This window comes from Solanum lycopersicum, chromosome 4 (genome assembly GCF_036512215.1).
Source record: "Solanum lycopersicum chromosome 4, SLM_r2.1".
NCBI lineage: Eukaryota > Viridiplantae > Streptophyta > Magnoliopsida > Solanales > Solanaceae > Solanum > Solanum lycopersicum.
Window position 1 is genome coordinate 56,565,373 of NC_090803.1, and position 26,279 is coordinate 56,591,651.

Below are 26,279 nucleotides of genomic sequence, written 5' to 3' on the forward strand. Positions count from 1 at the left end.
ATTGATTTTCTTCTTAGAAGGATTGCTTTTTGGACCAGATGCTTTCTTTCTTTTCTTTAATTTTGTGGGATCTTCTTCAACAAAATTTACTCCAGATATTGCTGAATTACCACGTGACCTCTTTTCTGCAGCCTTATTATCCTCTTCGATTCTCAACCTTACTATGAGATCTTCAACAGTCATCTCTTTGCGTTTGTGTTTCAAGTAGTTTTTAAAGTCCTTCCACAATGGAGGTAACTTTTCAATAATTGCAGCCACTTGAAAAACATCATTCACAATCAATCCTACATTAAAGGTTATGTGAGTATTAATAGAAAACTTAATATTTCTAACATAGCCATTAAATAAATTTATACATTCAGCAAGGAGATCATGGATTATGACCTGCAATTCTTGAACTTGGGTGACGACAGTCTTACTGTCTATCATCTTATAGTCCAGAAATTTTGCCACAATGAATTTATTCATTCCGGCATCTTCTGTTTTGTACTTCTTTTCTAAAGCATCCCAGAGCTCTTTTGAGGTTTTGGCATTGCTGTACACATTGTACAGATCATCTTGCAGACCACTCAAAATATAATTTTTACACAAAAAATCTGAGTGTGTCCATGCTTCTGTTACCAAGAATCGTTCATCAGCCGGAGTTTCATCTGACATAACAGGAACATTCTCATTGATGAACTTCTGCAGACTCACCGTAGTGAGATAGAAGAACATCTTTTGCTGCCATCTCAAAGTCGACTCCAGAAAACTTTGCAGGTTTCTCAGCCGGTGCTAAGACATCATTTGAACGATTATGTGCAACCGTTGTTGTTGCAGCACTTACTGTTCCAGCATTTGTTTGACTTGAATTAGTCTTTTTTTTTCTGTCACAAATGGCAAATAAATTAAGTATTTGAAATACTAACAGTAAAGAACAAATCTTTACACAAACTGTTCCTGATTTAACGATAAAGTTTTTATGTTCTTTTAATCGTTAATCGAATGAATTTTAAAAATTCAAGCAGAGTACAAAACCATAAATGTTTTAATATTCAGAAACCTCAAATACAGAAACTGTTAAATTTCTTAAGATTGTTATTCTTACAATAACCTGTATTTATAAGGTTAATAACAGAAACAGAAATAAGATGAAGCAGAAAAAATATAAAATACAAGAATTAATCCGAGTCCACAGAAACTATTGTGTGTCCTTAAGAAATTTAATCCCCCACTGTACCCAAGGTTATGGATTAATTTCTCCCAAGATAAAACGAATTAAACCTGTTAAAGAAATAGCGGTAACTCAAACTTCTTTAACTTCAACGAACTTAAGAACAACAACACGTCACACAGACTCAGTCGATCGACACTTTGATTTGATTTGAGAGAAAAATAAATGCAGAGAAAGAATAATTTTTTCAGTTCTTTAAAAAATCAAAAATTGACTTCCTTTTATAGCCATTAGAATAATTTTTTCAGTTCTTTAAAAAATCAAAAATTGACTTCCTTTTATAGTCATTTTCAGCAAGGAACATATCTGTTAAGTGAAATCTGTTCAGATCCATTTTATCCAGAAAGTTGTGTCTTTTGGAAAAAATAACAACTTTTCGAAAAATTGTGTCTGTTAGGAAAATAACGACTTTTTGGAAAGTAACGACTTTTCGAAAAGAGTAAACTTTTCGGAATGTTACCATTACCTGCAAATTTATAAGAGATAATTTTAACAGGATTTATTTGATTTAACAAAAACTGATTAAATAAATTTTGTCCAAAAAATTTATTAAGCAATCACATCATTTGCCAAATTCAAATCTAAAGCCGAGTGAGCGACGACGACGACGGCGCGAGGGGCATCTCTTCTTAGCTCTTTTAAGAAGTAATGGAAGTGTTTCCTTCTGTAAAGACAACAATTTCCCTTTCTTTTGCCGATATTTGCACTTTGCAAATCACTTTTTCATTTTCCCTCCAAAGTAGTTCCCTCACTTTTCATATTCTCTCTTTTCTTTTCCCATTCACACTTGCTAAATCCCAACAGTTAGTTGAGGTAATCCTTGATTCTTCGGCAAGAATGCACTTATTAGCTCTATTATATCTTAATCAATTACTTCGTTTCCAAGGGATTGTGTAACTTTGGCTATATTTAGCAAGGAAATCCTTCACTACTTTTCCAGTGTCGATGTTCCTCCATCAAATCCATGTCAAGGATATATGGCTTGAATCTGGCCCCATTTCCAGTTATCTGATGAGGACCTGATTTCCCACCATTCAGTTTATTACGTTCAGTTGGCTCGAGTAAACTATTTTTGACATATGATTGTTCTCAGTTTATTGACATGGGATTATCTTGGACGTTTAACGATTCTGTCTTGAGGAATCAAGTGTACTACATCAGTAATTGAGAATTCTGTAGTAAAACAGAGAATATATTAATAAAGTTAGGTTTCTTAAAATTACCTGAGTGTTTCAGGGTTGTAGAAATGTTGAAGCATGAAAACATTAGGTGAAGATTCCAAAAGTTCATAAGCCTTCTTAACAGTTCGTCTCATTTCTTAGGTTGGATCGATGAGGATTAAATCGGCTCTAAATGTTCCCATTTTCCCTCTCCTCTCATGCTCGTGTCCAATTTTGTAGCCTTTCACTGCTGCCATAAATGCTATGCTGATCCCCATATTTCCTGATGTTTGCTCAGTCAACATCCTCTAATTTATAAATAATAATCAACAAGCATGTCAGAGATCAAAATAATTGTGTGCTCAATCTGTTGCCATTGTTTTGTTTTAATTTCCGGATGTATTAGATTTTAAGACCAATCTAATCAATTTTCAAACCACACATTACCTGTGAAAATTTCTCCTTCGTTTTTCGACTGGTGCAATACCTTTTTACTTTTTTGTTTTCTATCATGTTATGAAGGTTATACGTTTTTATTCATGTATGAATAGAGGCAAGCATATAAGTTTATTCTGCATATTTTTTCCATTTACTCATAAGTAGATAATTTTCTTTTGCTTTAGCTGTTTAGTTTACTTCTTTGGCCAATTTGCCTTATAATTATTTGTTTAGTAGCTTTTTATATGTCTTTACTTTAGGATAGGTCTCTTCTTATCTGGCTGATGATTGATTCCTTTATATAATTGAGGTTTACAAGTGCTAAGTTAGGTATCAGTGCAGTCCTTTAGTATTGTTGTTTTGTATAAAATAGTTGAGGTTTGACTATTCAGATAAGCTTAGGTTTGATTGGAATTTGGGGTTCGCTAGGAAGTGTTGCTCCAGGAAAGGCCATTTAAAGAGGGATATGTTTCTCTGTCAAGTGAAAACACCTTGCTGCTTGCCTAGAACAACAAGTATTTTAGAAGCAAGTTTGTACTACATGAACTGGAAATCTTAAATCTATAACACACTTAAAAGATTTAATTTTATACTTTTATTTCCCAATGTCTCCAACTATTAGTTTTGTTATGAAGTGTCCATGTTTGCTTCTTAGCTAGATGCATTGTGTCAAGCATGGTTCATTTGATTTGTTATTTTATTTTAATAAGTGATTTTTATTGAATAAGAATGTTCATGAGAAATTCTAACGGCTAAAAGAAATAGTTCCTCTTATTTGAGTTAAGGCTTAAGGTGATTTTTCAGTTTTTACGTGGAGCACTAATAGTCTCTCATGTTTGTAATATTGGTGTATTTTTGTTCTTCTTCCAAAATCTTACCTGTTTTTTAGCATTAATTTTATCCATAATCTATGCATGGAATGTTCATTTTATATATTTAGTAGAAATAAAAACTCTATATGAAATAATGTGAGAAAAATCACACTTTGTTTTGTTTAGTAAATATCATATTGCAGGTAAAGTCGAGAGGTTCATCATGATAATTTTCACGTGCAACAGTACGATTTTTTCTTAAGATGTTTTTTGTTTAGCTACAGTAAACTTTATAGTGAACAGAATGTATTTTTCTTATCACTTCTCTAAGATAAATTTATTATACCTCTTTTAAATATATAAAAAAATGATTGATCATTCCTTATATAAAATTATGGACAAAATTAATGTAAAAAAATAGGTAAAATTTTAAGGAAGGAAAAAATATGCACCAATATCACAAACACGAGGACTATGAATCTTTCCACAAAACAAAGTACGACACGCAACATTTAATATTTTTTTGAAATAAAATATATAAATTAACAAAAAAAATAAACTAAAAATAAAATAATATTTAACTGCTCTAGAAGACCTAAACAAAAAGAGACAATTCTATCCCTGTAGTTTTGCTGTTGATTATCACTGTGCCACCGTCAAGAACTCCCGCCGCCGACTGTCCTCCGTTCGCCGGATCCGAATATTCGAACTTCAGTCTTTAGCGGTTACTCTTTCTAAAGTCTATCTCTTTCTCTTTTTCCCTTCTTCATTTGTTTGACTTTTAATCTGTGAATGTATATTGGGTGTATGCATGATTTTTTTTGATATTTGGGACTGGAAAAGTGATGACATGATTTTTCTTTTTGAAGTTCATGAGTTGTCCAAGCTATTGGAGTGTTATATTTGTTTAAATATAGTATCGATAATGCACCTGAGGTTTAGCAGTAAATATTGGCTACGGATGCAATTCAATCCTAATTGAATACGTATTGCATTGTAGGGGCTCGAGTAGACAGAAATGGTACGGTAACATGTCTGTTGAGCCGAAGGTAAGGAAAATTGACGGTGAATCTCCACGCAGTTGTTTCATTCGACCTCCAAAAAGGAGAGCAACGTCGGCAATTGCAGCACAAACAAGCAACATCAGTCCTAAGCAACTACGTGATAGGAATTCTGCCGTAGCTCAAGCACAACAAGACGGCTGTACTGGCAATTTTAGGATATTTGATTCTCCATTTGGAAATTTTCTTGTACCTGTAATTCCAACTCCTGCTGAACTGGCAGGATCGGATAATCCATCCATGCTTTGTAAAGGTAATCTTTTGTTGTGATTGATGGTGTGGTAGCTGTTCGATAAAATTTGCAAAAGAATTAGGGATTTAGGCTTAGAATTTAGAGAATATTGAAAATACTCTTAAACTCGGCATGAATTATTAGTTTCGCCCCGAATTATTGACAGCCTTAAAAGCACTGAACTTAAATATACTCATGATCTTACAACATGAGTGAAAATCACCTCTAAATACTTGTCAAGTTTAGGGTATTCTCAACACTTTTTGTTTTTATTAAGACTTTCACTCTCTTACAAGAGTTTGAGACTACTTGCTATGTCATATTGCACATTAGGGTGTATCTAAGTAGAGTGGTGCTTTTAAGGTTGTTTGTAGTTTGGTGACAAAACTAATAATTTGCGCCTAATTCAGGGTATTTCAATACTTCTCTCTAGAATTTAAGGAGGAGGTTGATATGTGAAGTGAAACAAAACATATTCTTCTATCTAAAACTAAAAACACAACTAAGTTTGTTAGAGCTATTTATGTGATTTGAGTTGACCATTTTTTAGTATATAACTATGGCATATTTTATTTTTCAAATTAATGATAGGTGTAGCTTTTAGTTCTAGAGTGGTTTAGATGCTCCATTTCCTCTGTTCTGGCTTGAACATGCTACATTTGATGCAATTATGTGCTATCATACATTCATTAGGAACTGCATATTTAACTGATCTCATGCCAAAGTGTCGGGGTGTCACGCATTTGCTAATTATCCTGTGTTGATTTAGGTTCCTGAAAATTACAGCAATAGTTGACCCATTGAAGACTTTCGTTTTTGACTTAAGTACGTGGTACTTGCATTAAATAATCTTTGGATGTATTATTTGATAGTCTTTGATTACCTGGACTGAGGTGCCTTAATTTCTTCTTGTTATCTCTGGTATGCAAAGATGTAGCACTTGCAAAATTTCTAAATATTTCCTGCCTTTTTTTGTCACTCATGCTAGCAGGTGATTAAATCTAAGAATCAGAACTGATTTTTCCATAGTGTGGAACCTCGGTGACTTGGAAGATAACAGAGTAGAGCAGGGATATGTCATTGAGCCAGAAAGTCCTCTACTTGAAGGCTTGGCAAAGATGCTTGCGGTCTCCATGGCTAATCCAAACCTATTCTTTCTCAGACATTGTCCACAAGAAAATGAAGCTTGCTCCTCTACAGGTTTGTGATGCCTCCACTTCTCTCCCTCTATGAGTACTGCTTTCAGTATACTCACTTTTATACCCCAGTACATATTTGTCTGTTTATACTTGTTTTCATACAGGAACGTAGAATGATTGACCGCTTTCGCATATGGGCCAAAGGAGGTGATGGTGGCAACGGTTGTAACAGTATTCGTCGTAGTCGACATGATCGCCGTGGCAGACCTGATGGTATGTTCTCTAATCACTTTATACCTCTGTGGTGGCAGGAAGGAAAATATGTAACTAGTTGATGTCCATCTTGCATCTTCTGTTCCTTTTATTTCCTTATTGAAGTTTTACCCGTTCTTTAATTTAGTTCTTGTTCTTTTCTTACATTGCTTTTTCTCTCCTTTAATTTTCTTTCTTTTATTACATTGCTTGACCATACATTACATCTGTTGGTTTCCAAAAGATTTTGGTCAACTATTATCTTTTACTTGACATGATGGACATATACAAGACGACCTGCTCTTACTGAATAAACAATCAAGATACTGTCAAGAATCAAGGTAAACACCAAGTAACCAACCCATGGAAAATTATGAAAGTTAGACAAGCAATATGTCATATATGTATCCTGAATGTGACATATCAACTGTTTACTAGTTAAGTTTGAGCTATAAACCAACTATTCCGGAGACTTTAGCTCCAAGACTAACTACTTCATTTGTTGGTTGGATGAAATGCTTGTTTGGAGTGAAAACTCAGGAAACACAAATCAATTATTTGTAGAGTTAGAATTCTGCAAAACCTCAATTACAGAAAGAGAAATACAAGATTGAAAGAAAATAAAGAAGAAAGTCATTCACCACTATGGAAAAGATAGTTTTACTTTGCTCACTTGCCTTGAGAGAGGAATTTTAATCTGAGAGAGAAGAAGAAATGTAATTTAGTTTGATCTGCTTTAAGCAAGTTATTTTTTTTAGAAGCTATTTAAGCAAGTTAGTAACTCAACTTTTATGAGGACAGGGATTAAGGAAGCTGAAGGTTAGGTTTATAAAGAGCTGAAAATTAGTCCGTTTAGTAGGGTATATGGTTCAGGGGTAATATGGTATGCGACGGCAAATAGAACAAGGTCCATGGGTTTTCCAGTGAGAAGTATAGTGCACAATTAACCCATTTAAAAACTCCATACATACATGAACTTGGTAAATATAATGATCAAATTGCAATTGAAGTACTTATTTCAGCATCCAACTGATATTAATCCGACTCTTCAAGTTTGAATTCCAAAAACCAACCACTTCTTGTTGGGATCACTTTGTGCATCATTGTTTTAGGTGCACACTTCCTTGAAGCACATGCTTCACTCCTGAACGGTTTCCCCCACTTCTCATTGGTTCATCCCTTGTAGTGACTAAACGATGACTGTTAACAACACTGACCTAAAGAATGTCTTTTCATTCTTGCCTCCTAGCTATAGTTACTCCACTTTGTTTTTCAGAAAATTTCCCGTTCCCAAAAAAGGTTTAGTATCTTTATATGTTCCTAGTCTTTCATTTTCTTTTTACCTTTATAATTTTATTGCTTCTTCTTTTCCTTTTATTTTTTTCATACATTTTGGTTTTACCAATCTAACTCATTTTATGATATGCAGTCAAGCTTGATTTGCTATTATGATCAGCTGTGGGGTTTCCTCTTTTCATTACCTCCTTTTTGGACTGAATGCAGGTGGGAATGGTGGAAGGGGCGGTGACGTGATATTAGAATGTTCCCCTACAATGTGGGATTTGAGTGCTCTGCAGCATCACATTGTATGTTTTCTTACCTACTGCACGATATCTGTTGCACAATTAACTATTAATTGAATTTACCCTGTTACTGATTGATATCTGATTGCGTAATTGTTTGATGTTTCAGAATGCAAAGAGAGGCGGAAATGGGTCTTCCAAAAATATGATAGGAAGCAGAGGAGCAGACAAGGTTAATTCTTGTCTCTCTTGAGTCTTTGTTATATGTAAGTCATTTGTCTTAATCAAATCTAAACTAAGGACATCTCGCATGTGTGGCAGGTGATCCAAGTTCCTGTGGGTACCGTCATTCATCTAGTAGAGGGTGAACTTCCATCTGCAGTAGAGAAGAGTTCAAGTTCTAAGTTGGACCCTTGGGAGATTCCAGGTACAGTTGATATTGATTCATCAGAGTTTTCTACACAATCAATTTCGGCCGAGCAAACCAGTTCAAAAGTTGAGAAGAAAATCAAATCGAGTGGATGTCGAGCTTCTCGTGCTGAAGAATACTCTACACCGAGGACTCAAAATTTTGGTTTGCCCACCAATTCCCGCACTACGTGCTCAATTGCTAGCGACAAATTCGAAAGTGATGATGATGATTTGAGTGACTGGGAGGAAGAAAGCTGTGACGAAATGGAAGATCAAGATGGTGATGATATTATGGGAACAACATGTGAAGATGAGTCGGAAGAAACTGAACTTATAGAATATAATGTTGCAGAGTTAACAGAACAAGGCCAACGAATAGTTGTTGCTCGTGGAGGGGAGGGTGGCTTAGGCAATCTGTCTATGAGGAAAGCATCAAAGATTACGCAGAAGGGAGCCAATTCTGATGATGAAGTATCTGATGATTATGATCATGCATCACCAAGTGTTGGCTTGCCTGGCTCAGAGGTGGTACTTGTGCTAGAACTAAAGAGCATTGCTGATGTGGGTCTTATTGGGATGCCAAACGCCGGCAAAAGCACCCTTCTTGGGGCGTTGTCGAAGGCTAAACCAGTTGTCGGTGATTATGCATTCACAACATTGAGGCCTAACTTAGGTAACGTAAATTACTACGATTTTTCTTTAACTGTAGCTGACATCCCAGGACTCATAAGAGGAGCCCATGAGAATCGTGGTCTTGGGCATGCTTTCCTTCGGCACATAGAACGTACAAAAGTTCTAGCCTATGTGGTGGACTTGGCTGCAGCACTGGGTGATAACAAGGGAATACCACCATGGGAACAGCTAAATGACTTGATTTTGGAACTCGAGTACTATTCTGAGGGTTTATCTGATCGACCATCCTTAGTGGTGGCTAACAAAGTTGACGAAGACGGGGCTGAAGAGGTATATAAAGAACTCAAACGCCGTGTATCTGGTGTGCCCGTTTTCCCAGTTAGTGCAATCTTAGAGGAAGGAGTACCAGAACTGAAAGATGGTTTGAGGATGCTTATCAGCGGTGAACAAACACACAGGCTACAATTAGATGGTATAGTTCTTCACCAAGATGCTGCTCATGTGAGTATCTAGTCTTGTATCTTTTCCCTTGCAGTGAAATATTATTTTGACTCAGGCATAAAGTTGCGTAGTTTTGTTTAGCACATTAATTTTTTTCTTTATTTTTTTCTTTATTTAAAAAAAAATTGATTCAATTTTTTTTTTAAAAAAAAATCATTGACAACGGATTTTAATTAGTTTTTTTTAAAAAAAAAAAATCAAATCGCTTTAAAGGCAGCGATTTACACTTAATTTATATATTTTTTTTGAAAATTTAATTAAATCGCTGAAAAAAATTAGCCGATTAAATTAAGTTTTCAAAAAAAAATGAATTCTTAATTAACACATTTTTTGCTTTACACTTAAATTTTTATTTTTTTTTGAAAATTTAATTTAATCGGCTAATTTTTTTTTACAGCGATTTAATTCAATTTTCAAAAAAAAATTATAAATTAAGTGTAAATCGCTGCCTTTACAGCGATTTGATTTTTTTTAAAAAAAAAAAACTAATTAAAAATCGCTGGCAATGATTTTTTTTTTAAACAAAAATTTGAATCAATTTTTTTTAATTTTGTTTAAAAAAAATAAAGCAAAAAAAAAAAATTAGTGCAGTCGCTGCTTCTGCAGCGACTTATAAAACAAATTTTATTTTATTTTTTTTGAAAATCGCTGCTATTGCAGCGATTTCGCTTTTTCAGAAGGCAAAAGTCGCTACACGGTGAGCGATTTTACCGTTTTGGTTTTAAAAAAAAATTAATATGCCCTTTTGGAATTTTCGACAATTTTTTTTACCCTTTTAACTCCGCACTCTAACTAATTGTGTGTTTCATTTCTCTTAAATGAGTTTAAAACTATGGCAACAACACTTTATAATGTATACATTATATTGAAATAACTTAATTTTGAATACGATTTAGATTATGTAGTCTGTCATGGAGCCAATCAGATAACCAAATTGTAGTAGTAAGAAGAATATTAAACTTTTTATCGTGTAAGAAATGGTGATATGCTTCTCCTTTTATTTATTAGTGCAAAAGAAGAAAATATATGCTTCCTCTTTTGGTAAAAGATGCTTGAAAGCTTTGGTATGTGATTTCAAAAGGGAATTGATGATTGATAAAAAAAATACATCACTTTGAATGGCTGAAAACTAAAGTATAATAAGGAACTTTTTATTGGTATGTCATATCATCTTCTTAAAAGAAAGAATAATTTTATAAGCATCCACTAATGGTGGTAGAGATGAAGAGCTTATTGTGTCGTAATCCTGATAAATGATAATTTGAATTTTATAAATTTATTGAATAATAATTGCGATTTGTGAACAATGTCTATTGAAGTTATTGCACAATATGTACTTAATTCTTAATTTGTCGTAACTTGTGAAAAATGCAAGTATGTTATTCATCGAATTCCTCATAGATTCATCAGAACCTATGAACAATTTGTTCGTACACAACTTGTACTAAAATCTTTGTCGATACTAGTACAAGCTAGACAAGTTTTATATTGTTATATTGTAGTGAATTTTGAAGAATTATTTTAGGTGTCTTGAGTGAAATATTATTCTTAAACATTATCTACCTTCATTATAGTGCTTGTGTCCAAACTTTTATAAATACATTTTTAATGAATTGAAGCGATAAATAAAAAATATTTTTGTGAAATTGTTGTAACAAAGACCATTTTGCAATTTTTCAAGTACTACATCCTAAAAGTCATCACCAAACAATTGTCTTAAACTAATAACGCTCTAATTAAAAACATATTCTAGGATCCTGCAACTAAAAATTAATCAGATGTTAAATGGAGAATTTAACAAAGACATTTTCTTGTGTAATTACCTAGATTATATAAAATTCCAAATAAGCCTCTTTTGATTGGTTGTATCGATACATATAATCTTGTCAATGTTTTTTTAACAATATTTTAAATGAAAAGAATATTCTATATTAAGCAAATCACTTTCCACAAGTCTCCCAACATTACGATGCCAATTGGATAATGTTTTTTATTATTAATATTAAAGCCAGAAAAAAGTCTATAAATCTTATATTGATGCCCAACGCAAATGTCACGTCAATGTTCAATTTTCTCTTTTTTGAAATAAATGCTTATTATTATTATAACTTAGCCCGCAAATTTCGTCTCCAAAATATTAATAGTCTTAAAATACTTATTTATTTGATTAACTAAATTTAGATACACGCTTTTAATAATTCTCGTTAATTTTAGGGGTGTTTTCAATTCTTACGAAGTACTTTCAAGAACATAATTTAGACCCTATTCTCCTCTTTTGTCATTTGTGAATTATAAATATAACTTTATAGATATTGCGATTTATCTCGAAGAAAATATAAAATTTCATTAGAAGAAAAGATAAATATGGAAAACATTTCAAATATTCATACTTTAAACAAATTAATTATTTTGAACAATTAAAAAAACCTCAAAAATTCACTTAATATGAAATAGGAGTACACAACAAGTTAAAATTGCACTAATGATCCTTGAAGTTCATCCAGATATACACTTTTTGAACAATAATAATTATCACTCTTAAAATATATTTTCTTCGTCTCAATTCATGTAATATAGTTTAATTGGGTACGAAATTGAATAAAATGAAAAAATTTCTTTGATACTTTAATGATAATAGTTACTTTTTTATATATATATAAAATTTAAATTTTCTAAATAAAAATTCTAATTCCTAAAAAAAAAACATTAAACATATGTCAACTTGTTAGGCTCACAATCACCAATTTTATCCTCATTTCTCCTATAAAACCCCCAACTCTATGCTTCATTTTTCATCATAACTACAATAAAAACTTTTTTTTACTCACTAAATTTCCTTTATATCTCAAACAACAAATTAATTAAAAAAAAAACATGTCTTGCTGTGGAGGAAGTTGTGGTTGTGGATCTGGCTGCAAGTGTGGCAGTGGCTGTGGAGGGTAAGTGTTATCTCAGAGATTATTATTTCATCGCTCATTGAGAATTCGAATTTTAAATTCTCTATTTTCAAGTTAACGTTGAAATAATGGACATAGTTAAAAAGAAAACATACATAAATTTTGCAAATAATATACAATGTGTCTATAAAAACTTGTTAACATATATAAAATGATTCTCGATTAATAGTTATTATCTGATAAATCGACTCTACCGTTGATCAAATGTTTATTGTAGATGTGGTATGTACCCGGATATGGAGAAGTCCACTACCTTTACCATCATTGAAGGTGTTGCACCTATCAACAAGTACGTATGATTATTTTTTGTTGTTTAAATTGGTTAATTAATATATATTTAGAAATTGGAAGATTAAATTAAAAAAGATTTACTTAATTTTAATATAAATATTAAATAATATAATTTTGTAGTTATGGAAATGTTGAGGAGAAAGCAGCTGGAGAAGGATGCAAATGTGGATCAAACTGCACTTGTGACCCTTGCAATTGCTAAGTTGATATATTCCATGTGTGTCTCTATTAAAATTTAAAACTATGCTTTTATAATTTTCTGTAATAATAATGATAAGACTACGTGTCTTTCTCTAATTGGTATATTTCTGGAGTGTGATTTGAGGTTGTAACAAAAATGCATTATTTATCACATCATCTATATATACCATTTAAGTTTGTTTAATTTGTAGTTGTTTCTGAAATATCTCATATTTGTTTCAATTGCAATCTTAATGTGTAATGAATTTTGAGATATATATAGTCTATGTGTACGATAAAAGAAAATTTAAAATATATTGAAGGTAAGACTATAGGTGATGAAAGGTAAACAAGAGAGGAAATTACAAAAAGTTCACGTAGTCAACTGACTGAAAATTCTCAAATCTCATAAGGTTTTACTCGTCACATTGAATATTTTGCATTTTATTTAGGGAAAATTGTATATAATAGCAAACTAATAACCTAAAATAAATGGAGTAGCTAGGGTTTGATTTAATTGTGCTCCATAGCAAACGTTTGTAAAAAATTGTCAGGCGCCTCTCTCCCAAATATCTCGCTCGCTCCAATCTCTCGCTTGCTTCCTCATTTTTATACAAACACAAGTGTATAAAAATTGTTTCTAATTGTATAAAGCAGAGAAAATTGTATAAATACATATATTTTTGTTTCTCTCTCTCCCCTCTTCCAGATCTCGCTCGCCATTCTCCCAAATCTCGCTCACCACCCTCGCCTTTCTCACTTATACAAACAGAAGCAAAATGTATAAATTGCGTTTCTGTTTGTATAAAGCGTGAGAAAATTGTATATACACATGCAAGTACATATATTTTCGTCCTATACACTTATAATTATACAATAAAAATACTCCCCTGCCCAGTTTCTTTTGCCTTTCTCTCTTTCTCGTTTTATACAATTTTCAAATTGTATCTAATTTCTCTCTTTCTCCTTTTATACAATTCAATTCAACTGTATATTCCTTGTCAAGTCTCTTTTGTCTTTCTCTCTTTCTCATTTCATACAAATTCAAATTGTATATAATCGTTTTATATACTTATAATAATACAATTCGTTTTTATACAATTATCTACCCAAGTGTCTTTCTCTTTCTTATTTTATACACTTCGTTTTATACAATTTGCTTCAACTATATATGTATAGCAAATTATACAGTTTCTATGTTTGCTATGGAGCACTTTATTATAGCATACAAATATAAATTTTTTATTTGCTATATGTGAAAGTTGTCCTTTTATTTATTTTGCACCCAAATGAATTGAAACGTCAAAGGAAGTTTGAATCTAAAATTGGTGGCTATTATTTGAGTTAGAGTTGTATACGGTATTGTCATAGTTGTATTAAATATCCAGCTCTCAACATGATTTATATAATAATATTTATACAGTTATATACACATAACATACAAAATTTATACAGATTATACATGAATCACGAGTGCAATTACATGTTTGGTATATTTTTTTTCTTCCAGAAAGCTTATATGAGCTTTATACAAAACTGATACAGCTATGTACATATTTTACATCTATTTTATACAGTTTTCATACACAAAAATTGTAAGTATATTTTTAAGGCTCGAGTGAGATATACCTATTTCATATCGTTTTATATTAGTAGTCATACACAAAATTTCATGTGCAAAATTCGATCTATGATTTCGTATATTTTTTTAAAAAACTACACCTATATGTGTATGTGTGAATATCGTTAAATTCATCCGTTGACTGTTGTTCAATTATATATTGTTCATTTTTACGCACAAAACATTAAAAAAATATTTAACATATACACTAACTTATAGAATTTCAATCTGTTTATTAGAAATTTGTGGACAATGTTCAATCATAAGTTGCACGAAGTTTTCAGGTTAACAAGGGTTATTGGCCCAAGACTTAAAAGTGTTAACTTTTGACAAATTTAAATAAAAAATAAAAGATATTTTCAAACTTAAACATAAACAGATAGTTTTTAAAATCATTTTTTCAATTTTATATCTGAACTAGTGAAATTATTCGCGCTTCGCGCGACTTTATAAAATATTTATAAGATAATAATATAAAATATATAATATTTAGGTTAATATGAAATATATAGATAATATTAATATTTCTCCTCGTCTGTGATATCATAGAATTTTTTTAAACATATAAAATATATTTATTTATTTATTTTGTCTATGTATATGTTAGAACAAAATATTCATCATGGTGAAGTAAATGGAATAAGAGATAATATGTTGAAATAACAATATATTGTATTAGGTTGAAAATATTTTATATGTTTTAATTTTCTCTATTTTTTGTAGGAGTACTAATTTTATATTCAAATTCTGATTTTGTCAAAACAAAATTGATTTTTTAAAATTTTTATTATTACATTTGCTTATTATAATTTTTTAAACATAATTTAAATATTTATAAGACTTACGAAAAGTGAAACATATAAAATTTATGAATAATATTTGATACCAAACGTTACAAGTAAGAAGAAGAGATATGCGTTATAAATAATTCAAATGTATAATTTTATCAGACATTAAATGTATTACTAATTATGTATTTATTTTATTTGTAAAATAAAGGGTGTAAACACAAAAATGAAAATAAAAAATATTATAGTTGGTGACTGCATAAAACTTATAAATACATTTCAAAGCAAAAAGAACGGTGACAGATTGTTACATACGCAAAAAATGGCATCATGAACATAATATTTTATTTTTCAATACTTTTTATAATTATAATAAAAATAAAGCTAATCATCATAAATTTTGTTGTTGTTGTTAAAATGAAATAATTATATTAATTTTTTTCATAACAAAGAGAAAGTAATACTAAAGGATCAAATGATTAGCTTTGACAATATAATACATTTAGCTAAATTATTCATATAAATCAAAATTTATAAAATTCTAGCAAAAGTAATTAAGTTGCTAATACAATTCAAAGTGAAAAAATAATCTCTAATTATGCTTTATTTCTTTTTTCCTTCTACCATCTTCCTTTGCCAAGAGATCCGTCATCATATTTTGATCCATATGTCAAACTCTATTATATGCAACCAGCTGAATAAAAAAATCATATACCAATTAAAAATAATTATGTTAAAAAAAGAACGAAATAGAACTATATTTAATATATTTGTATATTATCTTTTCAATAGTACTAACAATGCTAAATCATAATTTTAAAAATTATTATAATCAAACTATATTATATCTGGAAAACTAACTATTAGAAAGAACAATTGCATACGGACAACACATTATTAAGAATTACAGAGATTTAATTAATCATACTTACTTGATAAATTATAATACAAACATAAAAAAAAATATATTAAGAAAGCATGTCTATTTAGAATGAAATATATCTTAGCTTCATATATATATATTTTTTTTGTTATGTGTTAGTTATTTCATAAACAAGTATGATGAAGAAGAGAAATTATAACTAATCTTCATGAAAATAAATATAAATTTATAGAGATAAAATAAAGAAAATGAAAAAAATAAGGACTTAAGAATGATATATTTATTAACTTCATGTACTTTTTTTTTGTTACATGTTAGTTTCATTCACAAACCAAATACGAATTATATCGACAAAAATAGAGGAAATAAAAATAAAAATATGTAGTTAAATATTTCTTACCTTCATGTACTTCTTTTTTGTTACAAACCAAACCTATATGATGAAAAGAGAAAGGATAATTGTGAATGTGAATCTTCATGAAACTACAGTCAAACCTCTATAAATTAATACTTGATAAATTAATAATCTCTTTAAAATAATATTTTCTCCGATCCCGACTTGGGCCAATGAAAAAAATCATCAATTTCAATAAGATAATATATTTTCAGAAGGCCCCTATATAAATATATAATTCCATTAATATCAATAAATTAATAATTCTTTAAAAATACAAATATATATGATTCTATTATGATTAATATCATAAAAATATATGATTCTATCGTGTTTATTTTTTAAAAAAAAAATTAAATCTAGTTGATGCTTATCTTTTAACTTATTGCATCCAAGAGTTTTGATCTTATATTTTTGAATTGCAGCATAAAATTGTGAAGAGTTTTAGATGTGATAAGTGTTTTCTTACGTGTAACTAGTTAGTATCATCTTTAATTTCATCATCAACATTGCTCTTTCCGATAGTGTCCACAATTTATTTTAAGCTTTGAACCTCTGAACATATATCGCTTTCACCCGAATAATTCAATAGGTTATTGACATCCATTTTATTGTGGTAAATGAAATCATTATCATGACCTCAAGTTCATAAATAATATTTTTCACAAGTGGGTTCATTCAAATTCTCTGATATTTCATTCCCTGAAATAATATTACATTGTCGGAAATGATTTGATATTGCCTCTTGACCATTTATTGTCCAAGTAATTAAGGACTGCAAAATTGATAGCATCCAAAACGTTAATCTTTGTTGGATCAGTTTTTCCACTTCATAGTCTTCTAATATTATATAATAAACTTTGTTACAATAATAAAGCTCTTATTATCCACGCATCATAAGGTTGAAATTAATAAGTTACAATGATTTTAATATAATCAAAATTAACTTTCCTTAAATCTCAAACCATTCTTTAAATTAATAAATATTAATTTATCAATTAAATAATTTCTCTATAAAATAATGAAATTTCATGATTCCATCTATACTAAGTTATAGAGATTTTACTCCTTTGTATATATTAATTATTGAGCGTTTAGAAAATCTGTTTTAACAACCATGAACTTATTGTGTTACATGATTAAAATCATTTTAAAGACTTCTTATATATAATGTGTTTCTCAACGAGTTATTCTAAATATTTTGCCACATATTCAATCAAAAGGCTTTTAATTTAAAGGAAGTGCTACTTTCGTTCATATTAGTTGATCATTTTACTAAAATAATTATTTTATATTAAATGTCTAATTAAGAAAATATTAAATAATCTCATTCTATATTATCTTGGTAAGTATTCATATTTGTTTATAAAATTTATTTTAAAAAATCTATGAAATGAATTAATTAGCAAATCTATCCTCTTATTTATGATTTTCTTAATACATATGTATAAAAAAAAAAGTAATCATCTAATATTAAATAAATACAACATACTCCGGTAAACAAAAATGCTTAGTAAATTAAATATGAAACTCTCAAAATGCTAATAATTCATCACTAGTAAAACTAACATATAATTTGTTCTCTTTTCCCTCTCTTTTTATCCCACGACTCCCGCTATGTTTAATTATATGTTAACAAAAATAAATTATCGAGATTTTATTTTTAATTTAATTTTAATTTTTTACATGATATATTTAAGATCGTAAAATTTAAAATAATATTTGGATATATTCAGATAATTTACCTTAAACTGGTGTGGCGGTTGAGGACGGGCACTTAACTCCACCGTCAGAGACTTCGACTTTTATGCATTTTGTTGTAACACGGCTACACCATTTGGACCATTCAATTCTGTCTTTATTAAAAATTGATGCACTAACAAAATTTTTTATTTTTCATTATTTAATGTATATATACATTTCAATATTTTGAACCTATATTACAACATTTTTACAAAGAGACACTATATAAAAAAATAAGTTAGCGACAATTAATTAGTAATCATCATTAAATATATATTTTTAGCGACAATTATCACTCTTTGTATATATTTTTAAAGACTCAAAGGGAAAAGAATTGTCCAAGTCTTATAAGGAGTCCACCCATCTCATTAACCACTGATGTGGGACTTTTATCATTCTTTAACATTAAGTAACATTAAATTTAATGACACTTAACTAATACTGATAAAAATTTTAATACTCTTTATTAATGTGTCTATTAATTGTCGCTAAAAAGTTTTTTTATTGTAGAGAGAATTCATATGAATCCTCTTTGATACTAAGTAGGTTCGTGCTTGTGTATAAGGTAATTATAAGGATATATTGTTAGTAATTAGGTTTAAATATACTAAAATTAGTCATGCTGAGATTATTTTCCATGGTATGAGTTAGTATATTAAGAAGGGAAAAGGGTCAAATATGCCCCTAAACTATTCAAAAAGGTCTAGATATATCCTCCGTTTAAAGTTTGATTCATTGATGCCCTCGCCATCCAACTTTTGGTCCAAATATGCCCTTATGGATGTTAGTTGTCATGTTGGACATATCCAACTCATTTTTTATTTCTTTAAATGCCACATGGAATTGTCATGTCATTTTGGCCTTACCACATAACATTTATATGAAAATGGAAAGATATTCGGACTCATAAACACCTAATCCGACCCATAAAACAACCCCTTTTAAATAAATTATCCGACCAATTTTCAACAATTTTATTTATTTTTTATTTTTTTTGATAAATTTCGAAAATGAGTAATTGATAAATAAAAATAGGAAAATATGAAAAAAGTATAAAATTAACGCCAAAATTCATAAATAATTATAGTAACCTTAAATTCAATTTAAACACTTTTTTAAAAAAAAAATTATTTTTTCGATAAATCCCGAAATGAGTAATTGATTAATAAAAAATATGAAAAAATATAACATTGTATAACTAATACATAGTTATATATATAGCTCAAAATCCTACCAAAAAAATATTAAAAAATCATGAGTCATGACTAATACTTCTATTAAATTTTCTAATACTCCCATCCTATCAAAATAATCAAATGACCCCTTAATGATAAGTAGGGACAAAAATAAAAGACCTCTGTACTTGAATTTTGAGGATAAAAATAAAAAATCATCCATATAAAATTTAAATAATATTTAAATAAATTATCTAATATCAACTTAATTTATTTTGATCCGTTAAATTCCATTTATTAGTGGAATTGTTTGTTATTATTCCCTTCGATAGCCGCAAATTCAACTCCTGAAGTTGATCTAACGTTGACTTACTTATTCACCCTTTGCACGTCTTCCCCCTCAACTAATATTTTTTTTTCTTGTTTTTTGGCCTAAATTAATTAAAGTATGTTTTTCACGAGTAGTACACAAATTATAATTAAAAAAAAATTATAGTTAGTGTGTACCCAATACACTAAAAAGATGATGATTTGGTCCATGGTTATAAGGTTGTGTTTTATTCTATATAATGACACAATAAAAATTTTGATGGCATAGTAGAATCTAACCAAAATACTTGAGGAGGAAAGGAGAATTCCACTTGTAGAATAAATTCTCCTTTCCCAAGCCATGTGTGTGGATAAAAACAACAAACCATAGAATTTTATTTTCTTCATAGTAGTCTTCTTATCATTATTATTCAACTTAGAAGTTTCATTTTAAATTTCCAAGCAAAGGTCAATGTAAGTTCCCTTCTACTTTAATTTGTTATTCATAAATACTTCACCTAAAAACTTCTATATGCTATTGCTCTTGTTCTATTGTAGTTCTTTGTTTGACAAACGTTCATTTTCTTTGTTAGTTGTTGTTGTAGTTCTTTGTTTGATGAACGTTCATTTTTTTGTTATTGTTGTTGTTGTTCTTGTGTAGTTCTTTGTTTGATAAACGTTCATTTTTTTGTGATTGTTGTTGTTCTGGTGTAGTTCTTTTTTGTTATTGTTGTTTTTGTTCTGGTGTAGTTCATTGTTTGATAAACGTTCATTTGTTTGTGTTAGAATGTCTACGTTGAACGAAAGCCATATCCAAAGGATATTCGACAAGCTTGATGAAGATGGTGATGGATTAGTGAGTTTAGATGAGCTCAAAGAGCTTCTTGATAAGATTGGAGCTTGCACGGGGCTTGATGAGCTTCAATCTTTGGTAGGTAAAACGAGTCTCAACTTCATCGATTTCTTATTCTTTTACGAGGCTATGGTGAAGAAAAATAATGAAGAAAAGATAAAAGAAGACAACATGAATATCAATGATAATAGTTTGGAAGATGATCTTGTTGAAGCATTCAAGGTGTTTGATTTGAATGGAGATGGTTTTATATCATGTGAAGAGCTTCAAAAAGTGTTGTCAAGATTAGGATTATGGGATGAGAAAGAAGGAAGTGATTGTAAGAACATGATTCACATGTATGATACTAACCTTGATGGGGTTCTTGATTTTGAAGAGTTTAAGAACATGATGTTGGTGTCTAAATCTTGAGTGTATTCATAATTTGTAACTAATTGTTGACTTCTTCTTTTATAATGTTTTTGAAACTTTCTTGTGATCAACATTGTTATGATGACTTTTATATATTATGGTTTATTAACTTCTTATATTGTATTATGCTTTTAACATATTCCATGGTACTCAAGACTTTGTATATTTGTTGGGAAAATATGAAATTTTCTTCAAATAATAAGTAGAATATTAACTAACTACATTTCAGCAAAACGGTGGGTGGGTCCTTTCGAGATCATATATAGCAGTATTATATTTTTTTGTAAAAGAAATAAAATATAAATATCTGAACCCTCACTCAGAGTATCATATAATGTGATGATATAATTTGGTACACCTCTCTATATGAGGTTAGAAATTTAAATATTATATTTATCTTGTTTTATTTTTCTTTCTAAAATTAGATAACACCTCTCTAAGTGGTTATCGATAGAACTTTTGATATTTAATTAATTCATATGTATATAAGAATTCCTTATTGTCTGTTCTATTATCATAATTACTTCAATGCATATGAAAAAATGAAATAGTTTAGACTATGATAATTTAAATCTTATCGAGAATGTAAATCTACGAAATAAAATGGATGTTTGCATTAAAGAACGTCACTATTATCTCACGTGATTCCGTTAGTCTTTTTAATTTTTTATTGTTCTGAGTTAAAATTTTAACATAAGACTTCATTTCGATTACTGAATTATGCATGTGAAAAATTTTCAACTAGTTTGTAGTGTATTTAGAATATGAAAATTTACCAAAGTGCAATGATAGAGGCTATTATTGAAAACTTTTTTCTTTGAGCCAAAGTTGTCATAATTTATTTATTTTTTTGATTCATTTATCTTTATAAATTAAAAAGTTTGAATAACCCAAACCGAAGTCTGAACTTGTTATTTACAAGGTTAAAAATAGAATTAAATATTTGATTGTTTTAATGAACACATTTATTCGTAAGGTGATATCATATTCGTAACATTTAAATCTTGAATCCATCTTTAGTTATAGTCTATAATTATAAAAATAATAAATATTGAGCGATCATTAAAGTGCATATTTAATGATAAAAGAAGGATAACAAAAAGAATCATCGATAAAAAATGATCCAATGCATACAGTGTTTCATATTTATGCAAAATCAAAAAAGGACAATACATGTAGTCACGTAGACAATCTAGCTACTTAATACAAACACTAGCAAGTATTTTCAGAATTTAAGTTCGAAATATATAGATCACACGAAAATAATATTATCATTGTTCCAACAACCCATTTCAATTTGTGTCCTATTGATATTCTACCAGATAAGGAGCAAATTTCTAAACATACAAATGGAGGAAAAAAGTTTTGAGAATATAATGCGAGGTCCACAATTTTAAAGTTATGGACACAAATGATATACCTTTGTCAAGAATCTTCACTTCTAAAAAAAATGTATCCATTTCGTACATATAATAATTGTGATATGTATTTTAAGTTTTTACTCTTAAAATTAAATTATTTAATTTGATATAAATATCTAATATTAGTAAGTTTTTGTTGTTTATGGTATTAATTAATTGAATGTCTGAGATTTCGTAATTATTTTTTTTAGAATTTTATACAAATTTCATAGTGTATAGACCTATTTAGATCATATTCCTATTCTTTTTCAAATAATAAAAATCTCTTAAATTTAGTGGAACTCAAATATATCCCATAACGTTTCAATACCGTCCCTATTCAGAATATTGCTCAATGTACTGATATATTGAATTTCAATTTCGAATAAATCATTCAACGTCTTGATACATTGCGTCTCGATTTCAAATATAACGCGTAAAATGATGTATCTAAAAATTGAAGAAAATTATAAAAAAAAATTCTAATGGTATAAATTTTTTAAAATATAATAAAATAAGTTATATTTTTAGATAATTTTTTTAGGACACGTTCGACGATGAAATGGATAATTAACTTTAAAAATCTCACTATATTAATCATAATAAACTCCTTTTTTATTGTATTTTAATCGCCCAGTCAAACAGAATTTTTAAATATGAATTCTCAAATATTCCTTTAGATAACTTTACGAAATCTCATCGTTAGCTAGAATTTTGCAAAAAGGATTTTTTTTTTATGGTTTTCTCCGTCTCAAATTATATGTCTTCAATTTATTTTAAAATAATTTTTTATAATAATATTTTACGTGATAAATTTAAAATTATTTTAAAAAATTATACATATCTAATCGTAAAATTTAAAAAAGTTATTTATTTTTTAAAATTTTATATTTAGTCAAATTAAGATATCTAAATTAAAATAACGGAAGTAAGTATTATTTTATGGGCGCACGTAATGCACGCCAAACTGTAACGTCATACGAAAAATTTGGGGAAAATGTCTAGACTTTACTTTTAAATATATTTTATAAGTCTTTGGTCAATTGGTCCGATGATTCAAATTTGTTAGAGATTCACTGTTTTCGTGATTGAGATGGAGCTAGGTGGAGTTCATAGATTTAAAGATATTTATAAATTTTTTCATAAATTTTATATTTGTATTATAAAATCTCTAAATAAATTTAATTTAAGATTTTGAACTCTTAATTTTGACTTCGGCTTTGTTTTCATAAGCAACAAACATTAGTTTGTTATAATCCACTAACTTCTTATGTTGATTAATTATCTATAATTATGGGTAAAATAGGAAAAAATAATTAATTCTGTCTTAATTTAATTAGTGATCTACTAATATGAAACAAATATTTTAGTAAGATGTTTATATTAAATATAGAAATGAGATGTACTTTTTCAGTTCCTAATTAGTTGTTTATTTTTTTTTTAGTTGTGTATTACTAGTTCATTTTGAAAAATCAAGAAAGGATAATTTTTATTACCTATTATACAATCAATTAATTACTTTAAAAAATATAGAACTTCTTAAAATTTTAAATTTTTAATGCATTCACTTTATATTTAATTAATAGAGATAAAATCGTAAAATCACTATATCAGTAATTAAAAATGGAGGAAGTAATTTAACAAATAACAATGGAGAAGAGTCACCAGCACACGTCTGTAGAATTCAAATGATATAAAAGGATATATTTGTCAGTAGATATTAAATTATTTGAGGATATTTTTAATAAATTATATTTAGAAGTTATGTGAAAAGTTTATAAATTACAATATATTTTTAAAAATCATATAAAGATTTATCATCAAACAAAAAGTTATCGACTCTCCAAATTTTCATTTCTATCCTATAAAATGGAACAAGGAGGAATGAAAGTAAAAACATTTTTCAATAATTTATATATTTGAATTACAATAATTAATAATTTAAATTAATTATCAAAATTGTATTTTGTAAAATAACATATATTGAACACAGACTCCGCATATCTAGTTATGATAACATATGTTTGCGTAAGTGAATTTCTGGTGTTATAATGTATAGTTTTATGTTTTCAGAATATATCATCGGAGGCAAAATTAAGGAAGTGCGTTGCTAAACAATTATTGTGGATTAATTGTTAAATTTCTACTTCCAAGCTTATGAGCAGGCTCAAAATTTCCCAATTGTAATTCCATCCACTTGTATTTTGTATTTATTTTATATTGTGTTTTATATTTATTTTGTATCAATTTTATTCGAAATATAACGAATATAATTATATTTATCCTCTCTTTGATTAGATACAAATATATTTGACAAAGAGAATGAATCCATAAGGTATTCGTATGGATACAAATATGATTGATACAAAAAAAAAACAATTGAAATAACATACAAGAGAGAGGGAGAAGAGGCAAGGGACAACGGGGAAGTCTTTGTTATAAAATCAACATATTGCTCTTTTCATAATATTTTGAAACTATAGTCGTTTTTTGTAAATATATTGCTTTCATTTATTAACTTAACTCAATTGAATTCGTTCAGATTCAAGTCAACGTAACCTCCACATTTGACACCTTTAGCTATTTCATGACCATGTAGCATCCTATTTTAGATAGAGCAATATTTCACTCACTATAACATTTTTTAGATCATAAATTTCCCTTGACTTCTTTATATTTGGATGGAGTAGGTTTGAATAGGCAGTTTTGGTTATTTCAAAATAAACAACTTGTGGATTGGGACCATTTCTCTTTAACTATACTAGGGTTAGAATAGAAGAAGTCTATGCTAATTATTATTATGAAGTGTATGTGTCTAATTTTGATTCTCATCCACTTCTTCTATATGTGTTCTTTCTTTTATATGCTTTTTTTTTGTAAAAGTTATTTGGACATGAATATTTGTAATAGAGTCGGATTAAATTTAAATTTATGTTGAAAAGTTTCATGCACATTGAAAAATTAAGTAGTCTCTAATAAAAACGATTCCATGACCAAGGGAAATTCAAACTCGGTAAAGGAGTACTTACAACTCCACCACAATATTAATCCTTATTTAATCCTTTCTATGCTTGTTCTTAGCAATTACTCTTCAAGGTTTGACATCCGCATTAAAACCTGATTAATTTGAATACACATAGTGTAAGACCTCATTTTGAAGAGAAGCACTCCCTATTGGAAAAACATTTTTATTCTCAAGGTTTAAACTCTCGAGACAGGTAATTAAGAAAGGAACAATCTCACGTTAATTGTTGAGGGCAAGGTCCCTCAATGAGCTCAAGGGACAAAAGAACTAAAAGATTAAAAAACAAAATACTTGCAAGGCAGGGTTAAGATTGAAAGGCATAATCTAGGACTTTTTATTCTTTGTGGTCCTAAAATACATTCATTATGGATTGTTCATAGCTCTTTGTTCATCTCATATTCTATAGTAATCAGAGGCCGAATATATTATAGTAGTACATTTCTTATAAAAAATTTCATTTATAAATATCTTAAGTATTTTACACCACAAATAATATCGTATAAATTATGACGAAAATATAACTTTGACAATATTACTTTCTATGACATTGTATCTTGAACGTGTGAAATTTGCTTTGTGTATTTCTATTATTCTCCTAATTGGAAGTTGTGATACAGACAAAGGAAATTTCTAGAAAGTTTACTTATATATATGAAGTCAATAATAAACATAACTCTTCAAGCCAACGAAAAAACACAGAAATTACTAGTAATACTTATTTGTTTTGATTGAATTTATAAATGTCTGCTTATTTTCTTATAAAAAACTTTCTTCCAAGAAACTTCCTATTTAATATTTTTCCAATTTCAATCACAAGTAATGTCTTGTGATTGTTATATATAAAAAAAAATTTTAGGTATATTAGTCCGTACAA

General features: G+C 28.9%; 3 protein-coding genes across 4 annotated transcripts; all 3 read left to right on the forward strand.

Annotated features, from left to right (window-relative positions):
- Window positions 1–4,206: 4,206 nt before the first annotated feature.
- Window positions 4,207–9,458, forward strand: LOC101245836 (probable GTP-binding protein OBGM, mitochondrial). 2 transcript variants are annotated; one of them, XM_004237309.4, is made up of 7 exons: window positions 4,207–4,362; window positions 4,624–4,937; window positions 5,908–6,116; window positions 6,220–6,328; window positions 7,811–7,893; window positions 8,000–8,062; window positions 8,152–9,458. In XM_004237309.4, exons 3-7 carry the CDS (start codon window positions 5,991–5,993, stop codon window positions 9,385–9,387), a joined length of 1,617 nt encoding a protein of 538 aa, XP_004237357.1. In that variant the 5' UTR covers window positions 4,207–4,362; window positions 4,624–4,937; window positions 5,908–5,990; the 3' UTR covers window positions 9,388–9,458. The 2 variants fall into 2 exon arrangements, with proteins under 2 accessions (XP_004237357.1, XP_010319701.1); XM_010321399.4 differs by having other exon boundaries at window positions 4,208–4,347.
- Window positions 9,459–12,169: 2,711 nt separating this feature from the next.
- MTA (metallothionein II-like protein) lies at window positions 12,170–13,028 on the forward strand. The gene is given in 3 exon segments (NM_001247791.2): window positions 12,170–12,314; window positions 12,550–12,621; window positions 12,744–13,028. Coding segments are annotated over 3 exon segments (219 nt in total). The 5' UTR covers window positions 12,170–12,249; the 3' UTR covers window positions 12,826–13,028.
- A 7,023-nt stretch (window positions 13,029–20,051) lies between these two features.
- Window positions 20,052–21,096, forward strand: LOC101245539 (probable calcium-binding protein CML44). Its single transcript, XM_004237308.5, has 2 exons — window positions 20,052–20,190; window positions 20,503–21,096. Exon 2 carries the CDS (start codon window positions 20,504–20,506, stop codon window positions 20,978–20,980), a length of 477 nt encoding a protein of 158 aa, XP_004237356.1. The 5' UTR covers window positions 20,052–20,190; window position 20,503; the 3' UTR covers window positions 20,981–21,096.
- Window positions 21,097–26,279: the final 5,183 nt, after the last annotated feature.